This window comes from Penicillium vulpinum (assembly GCF_028829585.1).
Source record: "Penicillium vulpinum strain IBT 29486 chromosome Unknown utg000003l_segment0_segment0, whole genome shotgun sequence".
Classification (NCBI taxonomy): Eukaryota; Fungi; Ascomycota; class Eurotiomycetes; order Eurotiales; family Aspergillaceae; genus Penicillium; species Penicillium vulpinum.
Window position 1 is genome coordinate 4,951,963 of NW_026643243.1, and position 16,496 is coordinate 4,968,458.

Consider the following 16,496-nt stretch of genomic DNA (forward strand, 5'->3'; position numbering starts at 1 on the left):
GCCATTCGGCCATGATATTTGAGCATTTACACATGCGCTGCGACAGCAGCACTCTCCCTAATTACACTGATTGTATGATTTTCTTCCGGTCCCTTGTACATCTATGTACTAGGGACGCAACAACGCCGAGACCCTGAATGCAAGTCAATCATGTCGAGAGAAAAAAGGAAAATATAATACAAAATTGGAATGAAAATCACGAGGGGAATGGAGAGTGCGAGATGAAACAAATAATACAAGCGGTCATCACGACCGCATAGATGTTGAGATCACGGTATATCTCACAGATATCGCTTCTCGGAGATCTCTTCGTAGCACTGGACATGGTCACCAGGTGCGAAATCTGTCCAGTTTTCGAAAGCGATACCACATTCTGTGTCTTTGCGCATTTCAGTGACGTCTTTCTTGACGTTCTTGAGAGAAACCATTGTGCCTATTGTGGAACGTTAGTTTAATCCAAGTTATGCTTGTTGGGCTACCTGTGATATGCTTACCATCGTAGACTATCTCCTCTCCGCGAAGCACCCTGACCTTGCGAGTTTTGTTGATCAGACCGTTACGCACACGACTTCCAGCAATAGCTGTCTTTTCACGTCCCTTGACAGTGATCTCGAAGACCTGCTGGATCTCAGCTTCTCCGGTCACACGCATTGTGATGGTTGGAGGCAGCTTTTCACTGAGAATACCCTTGATGTCATCAATCAGTTTGTAAATGATGTTGTGGTCCAAAATTTCGACGCCCTCCGCCTCTGCAATACGCATGATATTAGGATCAATGGCTTGATTGAATGAGATGATCTTGCCATTGGCACTGCCAGCATGTTCGATATCGAATTCACTGACAGGGCCAACACCCGAACGGATGATATTGGCAAAGACTTCATTGTTGCCGACTGCTGCAACGGAGTTCAAGACCGCCTCCACCGAGCCGTCCACATCGCCCTTTAGGATGAAATTGACCGACTTGGGACCGGTTGGTTCGACTTCCTTCTCTGTTTCGTCGTCGTCTTTCTCGCGCCTGCGCTTCTCGAGAAGTTCACGACGAGCCTCGTTGATGGCAACCATATCGACACCCATCTTCTGGGTATCAGATCTCTCCAAGCGGTAATCTACGACGTCCTTGGCTTTTTGCTCGTTTGGTGCCTGTAGGATCTCAGTGCCAGCACCTGGCTGCTCTCTCCAACCATCAATCTCGACGGGCATTCCAGGAGTGGCTTCACTGATGGTCACACCAGCTTCATTGCGGAGGGTGCGGACACGAGCCCATGCGGTACCAGCAACAATGATATCGCCTGGCCGCAAGGTTCCACGTCGAATCAGAGCGGATGCTACACGTCCATAGCTCTTTGTGGAGGCCTCGATGACCCAGCCTTCGACATTACAGGTGGTGGCTGCGCGGTGATCGAGCATTTCTGAAAGCGCAACGATGGCTTCTTCCAATTCAACCATTCCTTGTCCGGTCTTGCCGCTGACACCAATGGCCTGAACGTCACCTCCATAGTCCTCCACGTGAATACCATGAATAGAAAGATCACCCTTGACTCGGTCGGGGTTGCCATCCTCCTTGTCAATTTTGCTAATGGCGACAATGACGGGAACCTTCGCTTGAGTGGCATGCTTGATGGCCTCGATAGTTTGCGGCTTGACACTGTCGTCCGCAGCGACCACAAGCACCACAATATCGGTCACGTCGGCACCTCGGCGACGCATTTCCAAAAATGCAGAATGACCGGGGGTATCAAGGAAGGTAATGGCTTTCCCGGAAGGCATCATTACGGAGAACGCACCAATATGCTGGGTGATGCCACCATGTTCAGACGCTGCCACAGATGAATTGCGCAGCCAATCCAAGATAGTAGTTTTTCCGTGATCAACGTGACCCATAATAGTGACCACTGGTGGCCGAGGTGGCAGATCAGATGTATCCTCTAGTTCGGGGGCAGCGTGTAGATCTGCTTTGCCACTGTCGAAGATGGCCTCGTAATTGAACTCGGCTGCTACCAATCCGGCAGTTTCTGCATCGAGAACATCCCTATACGTGATTTCCTCAAAGCCCATCTCCTCCATTCGCTGCACAAACTGCGCCGGCCGCACGCCAATGACATCGGCTAAGTTGCTAACACTGATGAATTCGGGCAGGTAGAGAGGAGCCGGTGCTGCCAGCGCCGCGGCCTTCTTCGCGGCCCTTTGAGTTTCCTTTTCTTTCTGTTGGCGTCGCCGCTCTACGCGGAGGCGCTCGCGATCTTCCGAGTCAAAGTCAGCCCCATCAGACCCACTCTGACGTCCCTTGCGCCCATCACGGCGCTTCATAGGCTTCGGCTGCTGCTGCTGTTCTTGTGCCTCTAGATTTTCTAGCTGCTCCAATGCAGACATATCCCAAGACCATTGGTTCTTCTTGAAATTTTCAATTTCCTCTTTCGTTTGGGATCGGTCAGATTCGCCAGAATTGCGCCCCGTGCTTTCTGTTGTATTCGGCTGAGCATCTTGTTCCAACTCGGATAAAACTGAATCCCCTAATTGCTGGAACTTTCTAGTATACTCAGAAGGGGATCGAGAGTGTTTGAATTGCGAAGGTCCGGGAGAATCGCTATACTCTCTAGTCATTCGGAACTTTGGCTGGGCGTCACCGGGTCGAGAGGTTTTGCAGAATGGACACACTTTCTTAGTGGCAAAAACGCGTGCCATACACTGAGGGCAGTTCCAGTCGTCGCGGGCCTTTGAATGGTCCTTAATCGCCCTGCTCTGGAATTGGCCCTGGAATCTGTTCTGTGTGTTTTCAGGTGCAAATGGGTTCTCTTCTTCAAAAGCCGGTTTCCTTTCCCGAGTGGATGGATTCCTCTCCTGATAACGTCGGGGTTCTCTTGATCTCATGTATCCGCTTGGATTCTCTTTTTCAAAAGGGGTTTTCTCTTGAGTGAACGGCTTCCTCTCCTGATCCCGTGAGGTTGCTCTTGACCAGCCCATATAGTTACCTGCATTTTCTTTTTCAAACGGGGTTTCTTGAGTGAACGGGTTCCTCTCCTGATTCCGCGGGGTTCCTTTTGACCAACTCATGTAGTTACCTGCATTTTCTTTTTCAAACGGATTTTTTTCTTGGATGGACAAGTTCCGCTCCTGATTTCGTGGGGTCTCTTTTGGTCCCATCATATAGCCATGATTATCCCGAGGGCCCACGCGCCGCGCGTATGGTTTCCTCTGCTGATTTGATTGCCCCGAGTTCCATTGCAGATTAGACTGTTCTCGGCTCCGTTGCGGTGGTGCAGGTGCTGGCGGCGGCGGTGGCGGTTGGCTATTGGCGACAAGGGTTTGGCGCATAGCTTGTTCTGCGAAACTCAAGCCCGCCGATGGCGTAGTTTGTTTAGGGCCCCATCGGCTGCCGAACTTGGGCTTCGCCGGCGCTGGATTTGAAGCAGTGCCATCGCCGTTCCCATCCGATGGGTCTGATGAGTTCCAAAGCGCCGCAGACGACCGCAAGGTCCGTCGGACTGTGAGAGCTGTTAAAGAGGGCGTTCGGTAGGCTGAATTTGACCACTCAGCCCGACGCGATAGCTGTAATTTTGGTTAGATGTTGCCCTAAAACTTAACAACTGCAAACTTACCCTGCAGACTGGCCGACGATGCATCATTCACTAGTCTCTCCACATCTAGATCCGTCAACGCTTTTTTTCCCTTCCAGAAGTTCGAGAGGATAAGCTTAGGTCACTGCTTAGGTCAGCTGTGGATATCAAAATGCCCAATGTAGAATCCCCGCCGGAAAAGTCACGTGTTTCGGCATTTCCATCCAATCATAGGACAGATGGCGCCATAGCGATAAGAGGACTGGATATAAAGTCTGGAGTCTCCGGATTTTGTGTCCCTGTCTATACGTTTAGTCGCAATTGCATAATTCTTGAAACATGGAGACTGAGGTAATTGACAGTATGGATAAGGGCGGCGGCGCCCTCCGCACCATCAAGGATTTGGCCGCGGGCGCAGCAGGTGGAATTGCCCAGGTTCTCATCGGTATGTGTGCACCTTACTTTGTTTGGATTCCGGGGGAAAGCCATGGACATCACGAGATGAGAATCTTGCCATGAGCGCTGTTTCTTGCGGATAAAATATTCAAACATATAAGACCAAAGCAATTGCTAACAAGAAACTAGGTCAACCCTTTGGTATGTGATCTGCCCGAAGCAAATCTCAGGAGGCATTGTTTAACAACTCGGCAGACATTGTCAAGGTGCGCCTGCAAACTACCACTCAGTATAAGAGTGCGTTAGAGTGCGCAACCCAGATCTTCAAGAAGGAAGGTCCCGCGGCCTTCTATAAGGGCACACTGACCCCGCTTATCGGTATCGGTGCTTGCGTGAGTTGTCCCCGCGGCCAAGGTCTCCTAAAAACAAATTCTCTAACCAACCAATTCAGGTGTCTGTCCAATTCGGTGCCTACCATGAAGCGCGTCGCCGCTTGGAAGAGCTGAACAAGAAGAAATACGCCGACCCGGCTCTTTCTTACACCCAGTACTACTTGGCCGGTTCATTTGCCGGTATTACCAACTCTGTGCTGTCCGGCCCAATTGAACATGTGCGTATTCGTCTGCAGGCACAGCCGCATGGCGCCGGCGCTCTGTATTCAGGCCCCATCGACTGCGTGAGCAAGCTAGCCGCACAGGGCGGTACCCTCCGCGGTATTTACCGCGGCCAGGCGGTTACTCTTATCCGTGAGGCCCAGGCATACGGTGCCTGGTTCATGGCCTTTGAGTACATGATGAACCAGGATGCCAAGCGTAACAATGTCAAGCGGGAGGATATGTCCAAGGGAAAGATTGCCATGTACGGTGGTCTGGCTGGTGAGGTCCTCTGGCTTTCCAGCTACCCGTTCGATGTTGTCAAGAGTAAGATGCAGACCGATGGATTTGGCGCGCAGCAGAAGTACAGCAATATGCGCGACTGTTTCAAGAAGACCTATGCCATTGAGGGCCTTGCTGGTTTCTGGAAGGGTATTGGCCCTACTCTGCTGAGAGCTATGCCTGTTTCTGCTGGAACATTCCTGACGTATGTTTGCCCTTTGCTTTGCTCACTCGTGATACTTGTGATTCTAGAATTTCAGCTAACCCCTCTCATCAGTGTCGAGTTGGCCATGCAGGCACTGAGTTAAAGGTTCGGTAAGGGTTTTTTTATGATGAAAGTTGACGTATTTGGGTTTTTTTTTCGGTTTCACTTGAATTCTTTGATATCCAGGGCTTGTTAAATACCCCACAGTTGGATGCAGCGCCACTACAAAAGTGAACGGCATTTCAAAGCTTATAGAGATCTATATCCATGTCTAACATTGAGCCAATGTGAGATTAGATATGCGTGTACAGTGTTCCCAATATACAGAGTTAAGATTCCTGAATTGCATATTTTAGCTTGGCAAGAGAGATATCTTGATTAATGACGATAGGTCGAGAATTCCGGCGAGCGCTGGCTTTGGCTGTGAGCAGGACTGTTCGCTTGGTGATGAATATCGCACTTCATTGACTTTCGTGTCAATTTGTTGTATGGTATAGCGATTTAGAGGCGAATGCACTATTATTACTTACGCTACATTCTTTACATCCATGAGTCGTAAACTCTTACGGTTGACCATCATTGCTGCCCAGCGTTTCTATACTCGTATAGCTACTAGAAGGGACAGTGTAATACTCTTTTTGAATTATTTTAGAATCTTTAAAGTCAACTTAACCGCAAAACCATATTTGGTTGACACCTGAGGCATTCATGCAGCAGCCTCAGCAGGCAAACCCTGATGTCATCTGTCCTGGTCATCAAGTTATCCTGCTTCGACCTTCCCAATTGCAACAACTATGCTCTGTAGTCATATTTGAATATTCTGGTCAATCCTCGTTGTGTATCTCACAATATACCACTTCATTTCCCTCTATTTGAACCTTGCCCCATGCTTACGACCATGGCCACAACCACCGCGCGACCTGCCACCACCCCATCGGCTGTTCTCCTCATATACCCTGCAACATTATTACTGGGGTCTCTGTTCTCAATAATCTCTCCAACAGCGCGCCATTCCAGAGATATTTCTGGCTCTTCCCCACAGCCCGCAAGCCCTCTGGCCCCATCCCTGGCTGCAGACCTGAACCTATCCGAAGGCCCCGTCAACTACTTTGCCCGAAAGAATAATGTCTTCAATCTCTACTTCGTGAAGATCGGATGGCTATGGACCACAGCTGCCTTTGTCTCGCTCCTCATGTTCCAACCTATCTACTCTTCATCTCGCCGGGAATCCTCTTTACAAAAAGACGCACGTCTCCGACGAACACTCCAAGCCATTCTACGCTATGCACTCACGACAACAGTTTGGTATCTTGCAACACAATGGTTCTTCGGGCCGGCAATCATTGATCGCGGTTTCGTTGCCACGGGCGGCAAATGTGAACAGGCTTTCGAGGAAGTCGGGAAGATGACCGTTGGGCAGAGCAGCCGCACAGACTTGGGAACGCTATTCACGGCAGCGACGTGCAAAACCGCCGGCGGTGCATGGAGGGGTGGACACGATATTAGTGGACATGTGTTGATGCTGGTTCTGGCTACCGGATTCCTGGCATTTGAGGCCGTCGGGGCAAGCGCACCCGCATGTTTGTCACGTTTTGGTCCCACTGGGGACGCAGGACGTGAGCGCAAGTCCAGTGATGCCGATGGTTCTCCAGTAAGCGATTCAACCGAGACTAGTGGGTTCGCAAGAACGTGGTCACTCCGTCTTGTTTGGGGTGTCGTTGGCCTGGGCTGGTGGATGCTCTTCATGACCGCGATCTGGTTTCATACTTGGTTAGAAAAGGTGCGTGCAATCAAATACTACCACGCTAAACATTTCTATTGGCTAACGGTTCCTCTAGTGGTCTGGTTTGTTCATTGCTTTGAGTGTTATGTATGCCATCTATATACTCCCAAGACAGATGGCATCATTGAGAGACGTGATTGGACTTCCGGGAGTATAGAAATAAATCTTTTTTTTTGCCGCGAGATCTAATTTTGAGCAGCTGTCAATACATCGAATGATAATGATAGATTGCATTGGTTTTGAGCACGGAGAAATGCTCAAGCCATCTTCCTCTTGATGTTGAAATAGTCATACTGGGAAAGTCACCTGTACGTTCTATGCTTTACCGTCTGCGAGCATATTCCGTTGGGCCTATACATATTGTACATCGTAGAGCGATAGGCCCGGCATGGCTACATGCAGATGTACTCCGTGCTGCTATTACTCCCATTCCTAGCGGTACTTTTATAGCTAACGGCTTTTTCGATCTATAACACTGAGAACAAATTTGTGCTTGTAACAGGAATGAATTGATGACTTGAGAGTGTTGGATTTACATTAAGACGATGATAACCAACCATTTTGATGGAAAAATTATCAAATGATTCTTTGAGGGTGTTAACAGGAAGTTCCCGAGGCCAAGTTAGTCTTTTATAACATTTCCAATCACGTCAGACACTCCTTCCTCAAGTCAGAATCCTAGTTGATATGTATCAGTGGTTGGAAAGTGAAACTTGTGTGTTTGTGGTTTTATGCTCTTATGAAGATATCCTGGGCCATTGTGGGCCAATCAAAATCACTGCTTGCCCTAATCCTTCATTGTAGATACGTAATTTTGTAGAACAGCGTATCTATCCATTCCAAAAAAATCCTTAGAGTAACCTGTAAGGAGACTGTTCGTCTCTGCCTTAGCATCGTGCGGTGAATGTGTTGCTAGAGTGTTGATGTTGGTTCCTGTCCCAGGAAGCCAGCTCGAAATGCTGGAATTAAAGTGTCAAAATACTCAACTCATCATAGGCGCTGATTGGACTTACCCCCTGGTATCAACGCCGACGCATACATCACCCGCGTAATGGGCCTCAAGTCCTCTGGTGTCAGATCATCAGATATTGATAGCTGCATGTATGGATCCCAAGCAGCAATTATGGCATCTGAATAAAATTTCAAATCGACTGAGGGTTCTTTTTCCGCGTTCGCCTCTGACTGGCATTGGATGCCCATGCAGGTACCGAATTCGCGAAAGGCCAAGCGAAATCGGATATTGCGCTCCAAATACCGATTGATCTCGAACAGATTGTCTGGAATCATCACCCGTTAGCTTGGTCCTTACTATTATTGCTTCACGGGTATTGACACAAAGGCGACTGACATATTTGCTCGAAGCATTTCCCCGCGAGGTCAGCAGCCCATCTCTCTCGCCCGGAATACCAATGCGCCGTCCATAAAGTCATACCCAGATCCAAAGGATCACTTGAAACAAAGTGTTCTCCTTTGCGCTCCATCGTGCGTCTGTAGTCGTCGATCTCCTCGGCCAAGACCGCGCCATCACCTGTTTCCATGGCTGTAGCCTGCAGTAGTCGAAAAATAAAAAAGCCGTCAATCGGATCAAGATTACCTTCTGACTTGACCAGCGGCTCTGACAGGTCCATGCTCATCTTCCATATCATTCTTGGCCGGGCTGCCGCGCGATCAACAAAAAACCTTGGGTGTATCGCTTTTGCCAGCTCTATGGCTTGCCTGTTGTACTTCACATCCCCCGATGCTTTGGTCATCCGGTTTAACGCAAACATCCAAATCGTTAGGTAATGGTGATATTGCCCATCACCATCTGGACCGTGAGCATCTGTCTTGCCGATCCTCAATCCGCCACTTAGTGGGTTCGCGTCAGTTGCTCCTCGCAGTCTTGAGCGGCCGTCTCGCTTTCTACCCAGAATATCATGGACAGTTTCAACTAGACGAGCCGCCAATACCAGATAACGGTCGTCGCCAATGGTGTCATTGCCGGTTCGCTTATACTCAGTATGCATTGTGAGAAAGTTGACAACCCCAAAAGCATCTGTCCATAGGTATCGCCCCCGATGACCGCCTGATCTTGGTGGTGGAGTCCACTCTTTTGGGTCTTCGATGCTGCTAAAACTCCCATAAAGAGATTCCATTGCTTGTCCGAAGCGGTCTAGGCGCGGTGATGGACTGCAAATTGGGAGAGCCATTCTCGAGGTACGTGCCTTCGAAACAGGATGGACACACGTGTGGTTGTTGAGATGAATGAGGGCTTGTCTAGCAGTGTGCTGCTGTTTTAACAAGAGCAATCTTGACCACTGCATTTGTTATCAATTTTCCTCCCAGATGTCATTTATTCTACTACCATCGGAATTCGAGCTTTGTGGTTTGCCTTCAACGATGAAGTCATGATGACTGTTTACCTGCTGGGAGGTGAATAATTCGCTGGGAAAATTCCCGAGAACAAAGAGCACATGTTGTATCGATGAAAAAAGAATAGAAATGTGGTGGCTAATCTCCGGTGTTTCAATACTTGACATTCATCTACGTGAGATATTCCATATGAAGACACCCCCAACCACAGCTTAACCATTCATGCGCTTGGCATCTATGTTCCGAACTCCGAGAAAGATGCCTCAACTACAGGAACTTTTTAATTCGGCAGTGCAGCCCCTGCCTGTAATCCAGGATAAGAATTTCTCATCACATTTCGATACCTTTGCGGGTAACAAAGTGGTCCTTCTGGGCGATGGTAGTCATGGAACATCTGAGTTCTATTCTGCACGCGCAGAGATTACGAAACGACTCATTGAACGACACGGCTACACCATGATTGCGGTGGAAGCAGACTGGCCGGACGCAGAGGCCATCGACCGCTACGTGCGCTTGCGTCCAGGTCCCAAGGCGCAAATTGGAGGAAGTGCGAAGGGATATGAACCATTCAATCGATTTCCTACCTGGATGTGGAGAAATTCTGAGATGCAACAGCTAGTTGAATGGATGCGTGATCGAAACCAGGCTCTCCCACCAGAGCAAAGAGCCGGATTCTACGGGTTGGACCTGTATAGTATGGGTGCCTCGATCGGTGCTGTGATCGACTATTTGGACCGGGTAGATCCACAGGCAAGCAAGCAAGCGCGTCAGCGGTATGGGTGTCTGGAGCCTTGGGTCGACGATCCTACTTCGTATGGTCTAGCATCACTTCGGGGCATGGAAGATTGTGAAGCTCCAGTGATGAAGATGCTTGGAGACCTTTTGGAGCGGCGGCTTGAATACATCGGTTCACGAGATGGCGATGAATACCACAGCGGCGAACAGAATGCCCACCTGGTTCGTGATGCGGAGAAGTATTACAAAGCAATGTACTACAGCTCAGCAAGTTCATGGAACCTGCGCGACATGCATATGTTTGATACCCTGGAGCGCCTGTTAAAGCACAACGAGGGAGAAAAAGCCATTGTGTGGGCACACAATTCCCACGTTGGGGATGCGCGCTATACAAGCATGGGATTCCGCCGCAAGGAGCTCAACATCGGACAACTATGTCGAGAGCGACTGGGACGCGAACATGTGACCATTCTTGGATGCGGCACTCACACTGGCACCGTTGCAGCAGCCCATGAGTGGGACGATGATATGCAGATCATGGCCGTCCGTCCATCCCGGGACGATAGTTGGGAGATTGTGGCTCATGATACTAAGGTTCCGAGCTTTGTGCTCGACCTGCGTCAGGATCGCATAGATCCCTCTTTGCGCTCAGCTCTCGCGGCTGAGCAACGCCTTCAGCGTTTTATTGGTGTCATCTACCGCCCTGAAACAGAGCGCGCATCCCACTACTCGCAAGCTTTGCTTCACAAACAGTTTGATGGTTATGTCTGGTTTGATGAGACCAAGGCTGTTCAACCCTTGGAAGTCATTCAGCCCTACACGCCCCTTGGAAAGGGCGAAACTTATCCATTTGGACTCTAGTGATATACTTCTTTTGTTGGTCACACGCAAATGCATCTTCTTCGGTATCTTCGTCTCTTAAATGCCAAAGTTTCTCCGCTGTGCCTAATTATTATATCGTTCCAAGATGAGTGCAGTGGATTTCGTAGAGGTTAGCCGCATACACTGAGGAGTGGACTCATTAAACCTTTGAAGCAGTATTTCTAGAAATATTTTTCTGATGTCTCTTGTAGGTGTATTTTGTCCCTTAGTTGTAGCTAGAAGGACCATTTATCAATTAGAAATGGATAGCCGTAAAATCATAGAATAATGGCGAAAAACTTAGTTCCTACAAAATGACCGCTTGATACATAGATAATATACGATATTTACACTCAATGATTCTCTGCTAAGTGAAAACTTAACCTAGGCGATTGCTCAATCAAATACCCTCAATGATTATGGCGCAGTGGCTGGCCTTCTTGGGCTAGTCGCTGATATTTGACTGCCTTTCGTAGCACCATACCATTGCTGAGCTGATCCGTTTCCTGTCGGAAAATCTCCTGCCACGGAGTACCGCTCGGGACAATGGGGTATCCCTCGGTACCTAATTCTTTTCTTCTTTGTTCAATCTCATCATCGGTGACAAGAATATCAACCCGCCGTTTGCGCAAGTCAATGCGAAGTCTATCCCCATCTTTCAAAATAGCAAGGTTGCCTCCTGCTGCAGCCTCAGGGCTAGCATTCAAAATAGAAGGAGACCCAGAGGTTCCAGATTGTCTGCCATCTCCGATACAGAACAGTCCATCGATACCCTCTTTCAAGAGTCGGCCTGGTGGATGCATATTGACGACCTCTGCTGCTCCAGGATACCCAATTGGACCAACACCACGCATAACAAGGATGGTCTTCTCGTCGATATATGGCGTGGTCTCTAGGCGATGTTCGTAGTCTTCGGGTCCGTCAAACACCACAACAGATCCCTCAAACGCCTCTGGGTCATCGGGGTTGGAAAGGTATCGCTTCCGGAAGGCGGGCGAAATGACACAGGTCTTCATTATTGCAGAGTCGAAGAGATTGCCCTTCAAATGTGCGAATCCAGCATCTTTCATCAATGGATCGTCGTATGTTTTAATGACACGCCGATCCCATGTATGTTTCCCACGGACATTCTCGGCAAGAGTTTTGCCGTTGCAAGTGAGCGCGTCGCCATTCAGTTTGCCCTGGTCTAATAACTCAGCCATAATAGCCGGCAGTCCTCCAGCGCGGTAGTATTCTTCGCCGAGGTATTCCCCAGAGGGCTGCATATTCAAAAGCAGCGGGATGGTAGATCCGAAGGTATCCCAATCATCCATAGACACCTCTACGCCTACGTGTTGCGCGATAGCGTTGATGTGAATAGGGGCATTCGTGCTACCGCCGATGGCAGCGTTTGCTACGATAGCATTCTCGAATGCCTCGCGTGTCATGATATCACATGGTTTCCTGTCTGCCTCTACCATTTCCACGATTCGTTTGCCCGTTTCGTAGGCGCATTGGGCTCTGTGACGGTAGGCAGCGGGAATGGCGGCTGACCCGGGGAGTGCCATTCCCAAGGACTCTGCGAGGGCATTCATTGTTGAAGCGGTTCCCATTGTATTGCAATGGCCGACTGATGGAGTACTGGATTTTGTATTAGATCCCGTGGTAGGTAACCGTGGATATAGAAATGGCTTACCCTCGGGCAATGTAGTCCATAAACTCATTTTCGTCAATGTCGCCCGTAGCGAAGAGCTCTCGCCCGTGCCACAATACAGTGCCTGCTCCAGTTAAAGCTCCCTTGGAGTAACCGTTAAGCATAGGTCCCACGTTCATGCAGATAGCAGGGATATTCTAGAAACATCAGCATAGATATATGAATCTGTCGGGTCTGGTACCCACCATCGTAGCCGCAGCCATCAAACAAGCCGGGGTTGTCTTGTCACACCCGGTAAGCAACACAACGCCATCAAGGAAGTACCCTGTCAAGATTTCTACCAAGCCAAGATACGCCAGATTACGATCAAGGGTAGCAGTAGGACGTCTCGAGGTCTCCTGAATAGGATGTGTGGGAAACTCGAATGGAATACCGCCAGCAGCCAATATACCCTCACGAACACGCTTGGAGAGCTCAATGTGATGGCGATTGCAAGGCGCGATATCAGAGCCTGTCTGAGCAATTCCAATCATCGGCTTACCAGACATGAGCTCTTCTTTGGTAATGCCGTAGTTGAAATACCGTTCCATGTAGATAGCTGTCATACCAGGGTTGCTGCGGCAGTCAAACCATGCTGACGAACGAAGAGTTCGTCCTGGTTGTTTGACGGGGATTTGGGCCTTGTCTGTCTCGCTTCTGGTTGCCATGCGCGTTTCTAACTCCTGATTGCGGCGTCGCAGAGCCTGCAACTCGCTCAGACAGTCCTCGATGTTGATTGATTGAGGTTGGACATCGTTGCTGCATGAACAGCCCTCGCAGGACTTCTTTTCAGAACACGCCATAGTGTTATAGGTGCACTATAAATTGGGGTAGTGCGGGATAAGCATTATATGTGAGGGGTGACCATGGATTATATATAGCGTGCTCCTCATTTGTCTTCAAAGATGCGGAGTGCAGTCGGGAGACACTTTCCGAGCCTATTTGGCGTCGAATCATTGGAATCGTACAGTTTGTTGAAATGCCCCGCGTGGTCACGGAGATAAGCCGAGATTTTTGTCCCTCGGGATGCGACGACCCGGATCCCATTATATCTCTTAGAATATGACACAATTGATTTTCCAATATGATGTTCAATAATATTCACATGAGTCAGACTTTTCAACAACGCAGGGTAACTATGTAGCGATAAAGGTAGGTGACTGACGTTGGTGCTCTGTCTCTGGGGCTCATGGTAGCTAATGATCATATATGCCATTGGAGCCACTTTTATTACAGATGCAAATTTTAGTTTGTCTCACTATTTTTCATGACATAAATCGTGATGGTATAGTCGTTCAGACCAAAGAATTCCAGAACGAATGTGACTCTACATCAACCTGAAAACCTTGAGCAATTGCCTCAAGATCCAGATCCGATAATTCCAAACTCATCAGGGAAGATCCAAGCTCAGGTGCAGGATCTGCGACACTGATTTCTCTTGCAACATTAATAGATTCATCAATGACCATGTGTTCGTTGGGAAAGTTGCCTGCAGAGCTCCCGGGGGTTCCAGTATGCTGATTGTCGTCTGCAACACTGATCCCTAAGTGAAAGATCAACTTATCCAAATTCTCCCTGGCCTTTTCTGCAGCGGAATATAGACGCGTGTGTTCACAAAGAATATTTCGGCAAAGAACCAATGATTGGAACACGGTTGAGTTACTCCCTTTCTGTGCAACGATCCGTGCGTGGACTGTTGCACTAATATAGGTAGCGTATGAGAGCATGTATGGCGCACTGCTCAGAGAGAAGTGCTGCGAGTAGTCATGGAGAATTTGAACAATTTGGTTTGCAGCTGCTGTACATGCGTTCACTGACTCATGGGCAGTTGTTGAATTGGTGATCCCATCGTGGCCAATTATTAGAGGGCGGTGGACCAAAATGATAAGCACGTTGAATAAAGCCCTGGCCCATAGTCAGCAGTTATCCATTAGTCTTGATTGGCGTAAAAGAACATACAAAAGACAGGCGGATTGAGGCAGCAGAACCGCCTGGTCTGGGAATGATAGATAGTCAAGTTGATCTGGCAAACTTTGGCGCCAGATCCTCAGCTGTGATTTGATTTCCTCCGATATATTTGCTCTGTGAACCAGATTTGACTCTCGAGATTCTGAATAAATCTCACGAAGAACACGTTCCACAATTGTTGTCAACTTGCATAAATTGGTGAGCAAAGAAACATTCATGGATGGAATCACTTCTCGAGGCTTGGTAGTCATGTATGTAATACCCTGAAAAGGTTCAAGCTCGTCATAATCATCCAGGAAGTCTAGGGATGCTCTCAAGTTAACACGGTTGAGAAGCGGAGGTCTCCCTTGGAAAAGACACTGGATCTTATCAATTACTATAAGAGAAGTTAGAGGTAATGCGTAGAGCAATACTTGGTAAATAAATGAGGGCTCACAGTACGCTCCCCAGAGAACTCGCTTTCGAATTTCAAGTTCCTCGGCAGAGATACTATCCACAGCAGGAAGCACATGCAGACCAAGATCAATGAACATATTGAATGCATTTCCAGCATACAGCCATGACAGACTTCTTTCATCACATCTGGAGAAAAGCGCATTGGACATAATCAACAATGCCTGGAGGGTAGTGATTTCGCTCTTGTCGAAGCAATCTCGCAAAAGTTGTGTGAAGCGTTGCCGGAACTTCCATCCTGCGGTCGTAATGTCATTTGGGTCGGAACGAAGCTCTGGTCGGTCGCAGTGCTTTGACGTTACGAAAAATATCGCATTCAACAGCAATTTGGAAAAGTATGGTCCCTCGCAAGCCATATCTCGCATGAAAGCTGGCCGATAAATTATCTGTGCTGTGTAAAGCTGACGACTCCAATATATGGAGAGCAGATGCATGCCGGCCTCCGGATCGACGCCATCAAAGTCGAGTTTTCCAGCAGCAAGATTAAGTGGCTCTAACTGTCCTGTTGTTACCCAATTAGTACCATGCCATGATTTAGTGTTGCATAAGATCCGACTTGCTCTGCCTCGCTGTCTGGGAAAAGAGAAAATGTCGTGTTCCCTCTTCGTTGAATTGACCCGGTCTATTCTGCTCGCCGTGGTTCGGACTTGTATCGTCATATACTGTGCTTGTTGGGCCATGGTACAATGAAGTGTTTCTGCGGTCGTTCTCCGGTACTTCTGGGTGTGATGCATCTCTAGTTGAAGTGGAAGGAGAGTCATTCCGCGCGAGGCCAATACCCGCTACTCTCAAGAACGGCAATGGGGTACATGGACTGTTTGCCGACGTAACAGAGTGTTCCGACGCCGATTGCACCCTGCCAACAGAAGTGACGTTACTGCCCCGGAGCTGAGCACATTTCTGTCGGAGGGCTTCATTCTCCTGTTCTAATTCCGCAATGCGGTGATTGGTTGGCCCAAAGAGCAAAGCATCAGCAACTTGAAGTTTGAATGTAAGGATCGCATTTGTACCTTGGCTTATTCTGGACCGCCCCTAGTTGGCAATCGATACTCTTGGCTAGACAATTCCCACACTGGGGCCTCTGGGAATCACATTTTAACTACTTGTTTAATCCGGTAATGAGTTCCAACTCTCCGTATAAAGGCCCGTATTACGCACCTTTTTTTGGCGACAATGGACACACGCTGCAGCCGATCGACTCCTTCGAGTTGGCATTGTGCTATGAGGTCCGGAAACTCTTCTTCCGAGATTTGCTTCATCTCCATCCGATGACGTCAGCCACAGACTTCATAGCCTTATTTATTGAGTAGGGTAAATATAACTATGGATAGGTACGTTGCTTTGCATGTTTTTTTGCTAGCTCTAGAAGCGATATTAGCTAGAGTATATAAAGAGATTGAATAAGTACTATATACAAGTAACGCCTTTAGGCTTAGCGCTTAAACTATTAACGATCAATAAACTATCATACTACACGCGCCAACAGAAAGAAAAGAAAAAGCTTTGCAAATGACACGCTCAATGCGAACCATAGAAACTCCAATAAATGCACCAGCTCCATGAACATCAAATGGCTGAAGGTAAAGACCGAATATCGAGGCTGAACTAGACCTCAGCCCACGAAGTCGACCCCTGCCAA

General features: G+C 48.5%; 7 protein-coding genes across 7 annotated transcripts; 3 read left to right on the plus strand and 4 right to left on the minus strand.

Moving 5' to 3' along the window:
- Nucleotides 1-281: 281 nt before the first annotated feature.
- Nucleotides 282-3,626, minus strand: N7479_006924 (translation initiation factor 2; the record flags this gene model as incomplete). Its single annotated transcript, XM_057254618.1, has 3 exons — nt 282-433; nt 495-3,549; nt 3,600-3,626. The coding sequence occupies 3 exons, from the start codon at nt 3,624-3,626 to the stop codon at nt 282-284; spliced, it is 3,234 nt and encodes a 1,077-aa protein (XP_057108480.1).
- Nucleotides 3,627-3,896: 270 nt separating this feature from the next.
- Nucleotides 3,897-5,136, plus strand: N7479_006925 (uncharacterized protein; the record flags this gene model as incomplete). Its single annotated transcript, XM_057254619.1, has 5 exons — nt 3,897-4,002; nt 4,143-4,154; nt 4,209-4,345; nt 4,405-5,033; nt 5,106-5,136. 5 exons carry the CDS (start codon nt 3,897-3,899, stop codon nt 5,134-5,136), a joined length of 915 nt encoding a protein of 304 aa, XP_057108481.1.
- A 783-nt stretch (nt 5,137-5,919) lies between these two features.
- On the plus strand, nt 5,920-6,973 carry N7479_006926 (putative inositol phospholipid biosynthesis protein Scs3; the record flags this gene model as incomplete). Its single annotated transcript, XM_057254620.1, has 2 exons — nt 5,920-6,813; nt 6,872-6,973. 2 exons carry the CDS (start codon nt 5,920-5,922, stop codon nt 6,971-6,973), a joined length of 996 nt encoding a protein of 331 aa, XP_057108482.1.
- Nucleotides 6,974-7,728: 755 nt separating this feature from the next.
- Nucleotides 7,729-9,119, minus strand: N7479_006927 (uncharacterized protein; the record flags this gene model as incomplete). Its single annotated transcript, XM_057254621.1, has 3 exons — nt 7,729-7,775; nt 7,830-8,093; nt 8,165-9,119. 3 exons carry the CDS (start codon nt 9,117-9,119, stop codon nt 7,729-7,731), a joined length of 1,266 nt encoding a protein of 421 aa, XP_057108483.1.
- Nucleotides 9,120-9,426: 307 nt separating this feature from the next.
- On the plus strand, nt 9,427-10,764 carry N7479_006928 (putative erythromycin esterase; the record flags this gene model as incomplete). The annotated part of the gene is made up of 1 exon (XM_057254622.1): nt 9,427-10,764. The coding sequence occupies one exon, from the start codon at nt 9,427-9,429 to the stop codon at nt 10,762-10,764; it is 1,338 nt and encodes a 445-aa protein (XP_057108484.1).
- Nucleotides 10,765-11,174: 410 nt separating this feature from the next.
- N7479_006929 (IlvD/Edd family dehydratase) lies at nt 11,175-13,239 on the minus strand (the record flags this gene model as incomplete). The annotated part of the gene is made up of 3 exons (XM_057254623.1): nt 11,175-12,384; nt 12,440-12,594; nt 12,643-13,239. 3 exons carry the CDS (start codon nt 13,237-13,239, stop codon nt 11,175-11,177), a joined length of 1,962 nt encoding a protein of 653 aa, XP_057108485.1.
- A 492-nt stretch (nt 13,240-13,731) lies between these two features.
- Nucleotides 13,732-16,122, minus strand: N7479_006930 (bZIP transcription factor; the record flags this gene model as incomplete). The annotated part of the gene is made up of 5 exons (XM_057254624.1): nt 13,732-14,341; nt 14,396-14,780; nt 14,841-15,359; nt 15,475-15,878; nt 16,016-16,122. 5 exons carry the CDS (start codon nt 16,120-16,122, stop codon nt 13,732-13,734), a joined length of 2,025 nt encoding a protein of 674 aa, XP_057108486.1.
- Between the last annotated feature and the right edge of the window lie 374 nt (nt 16,123-16,496).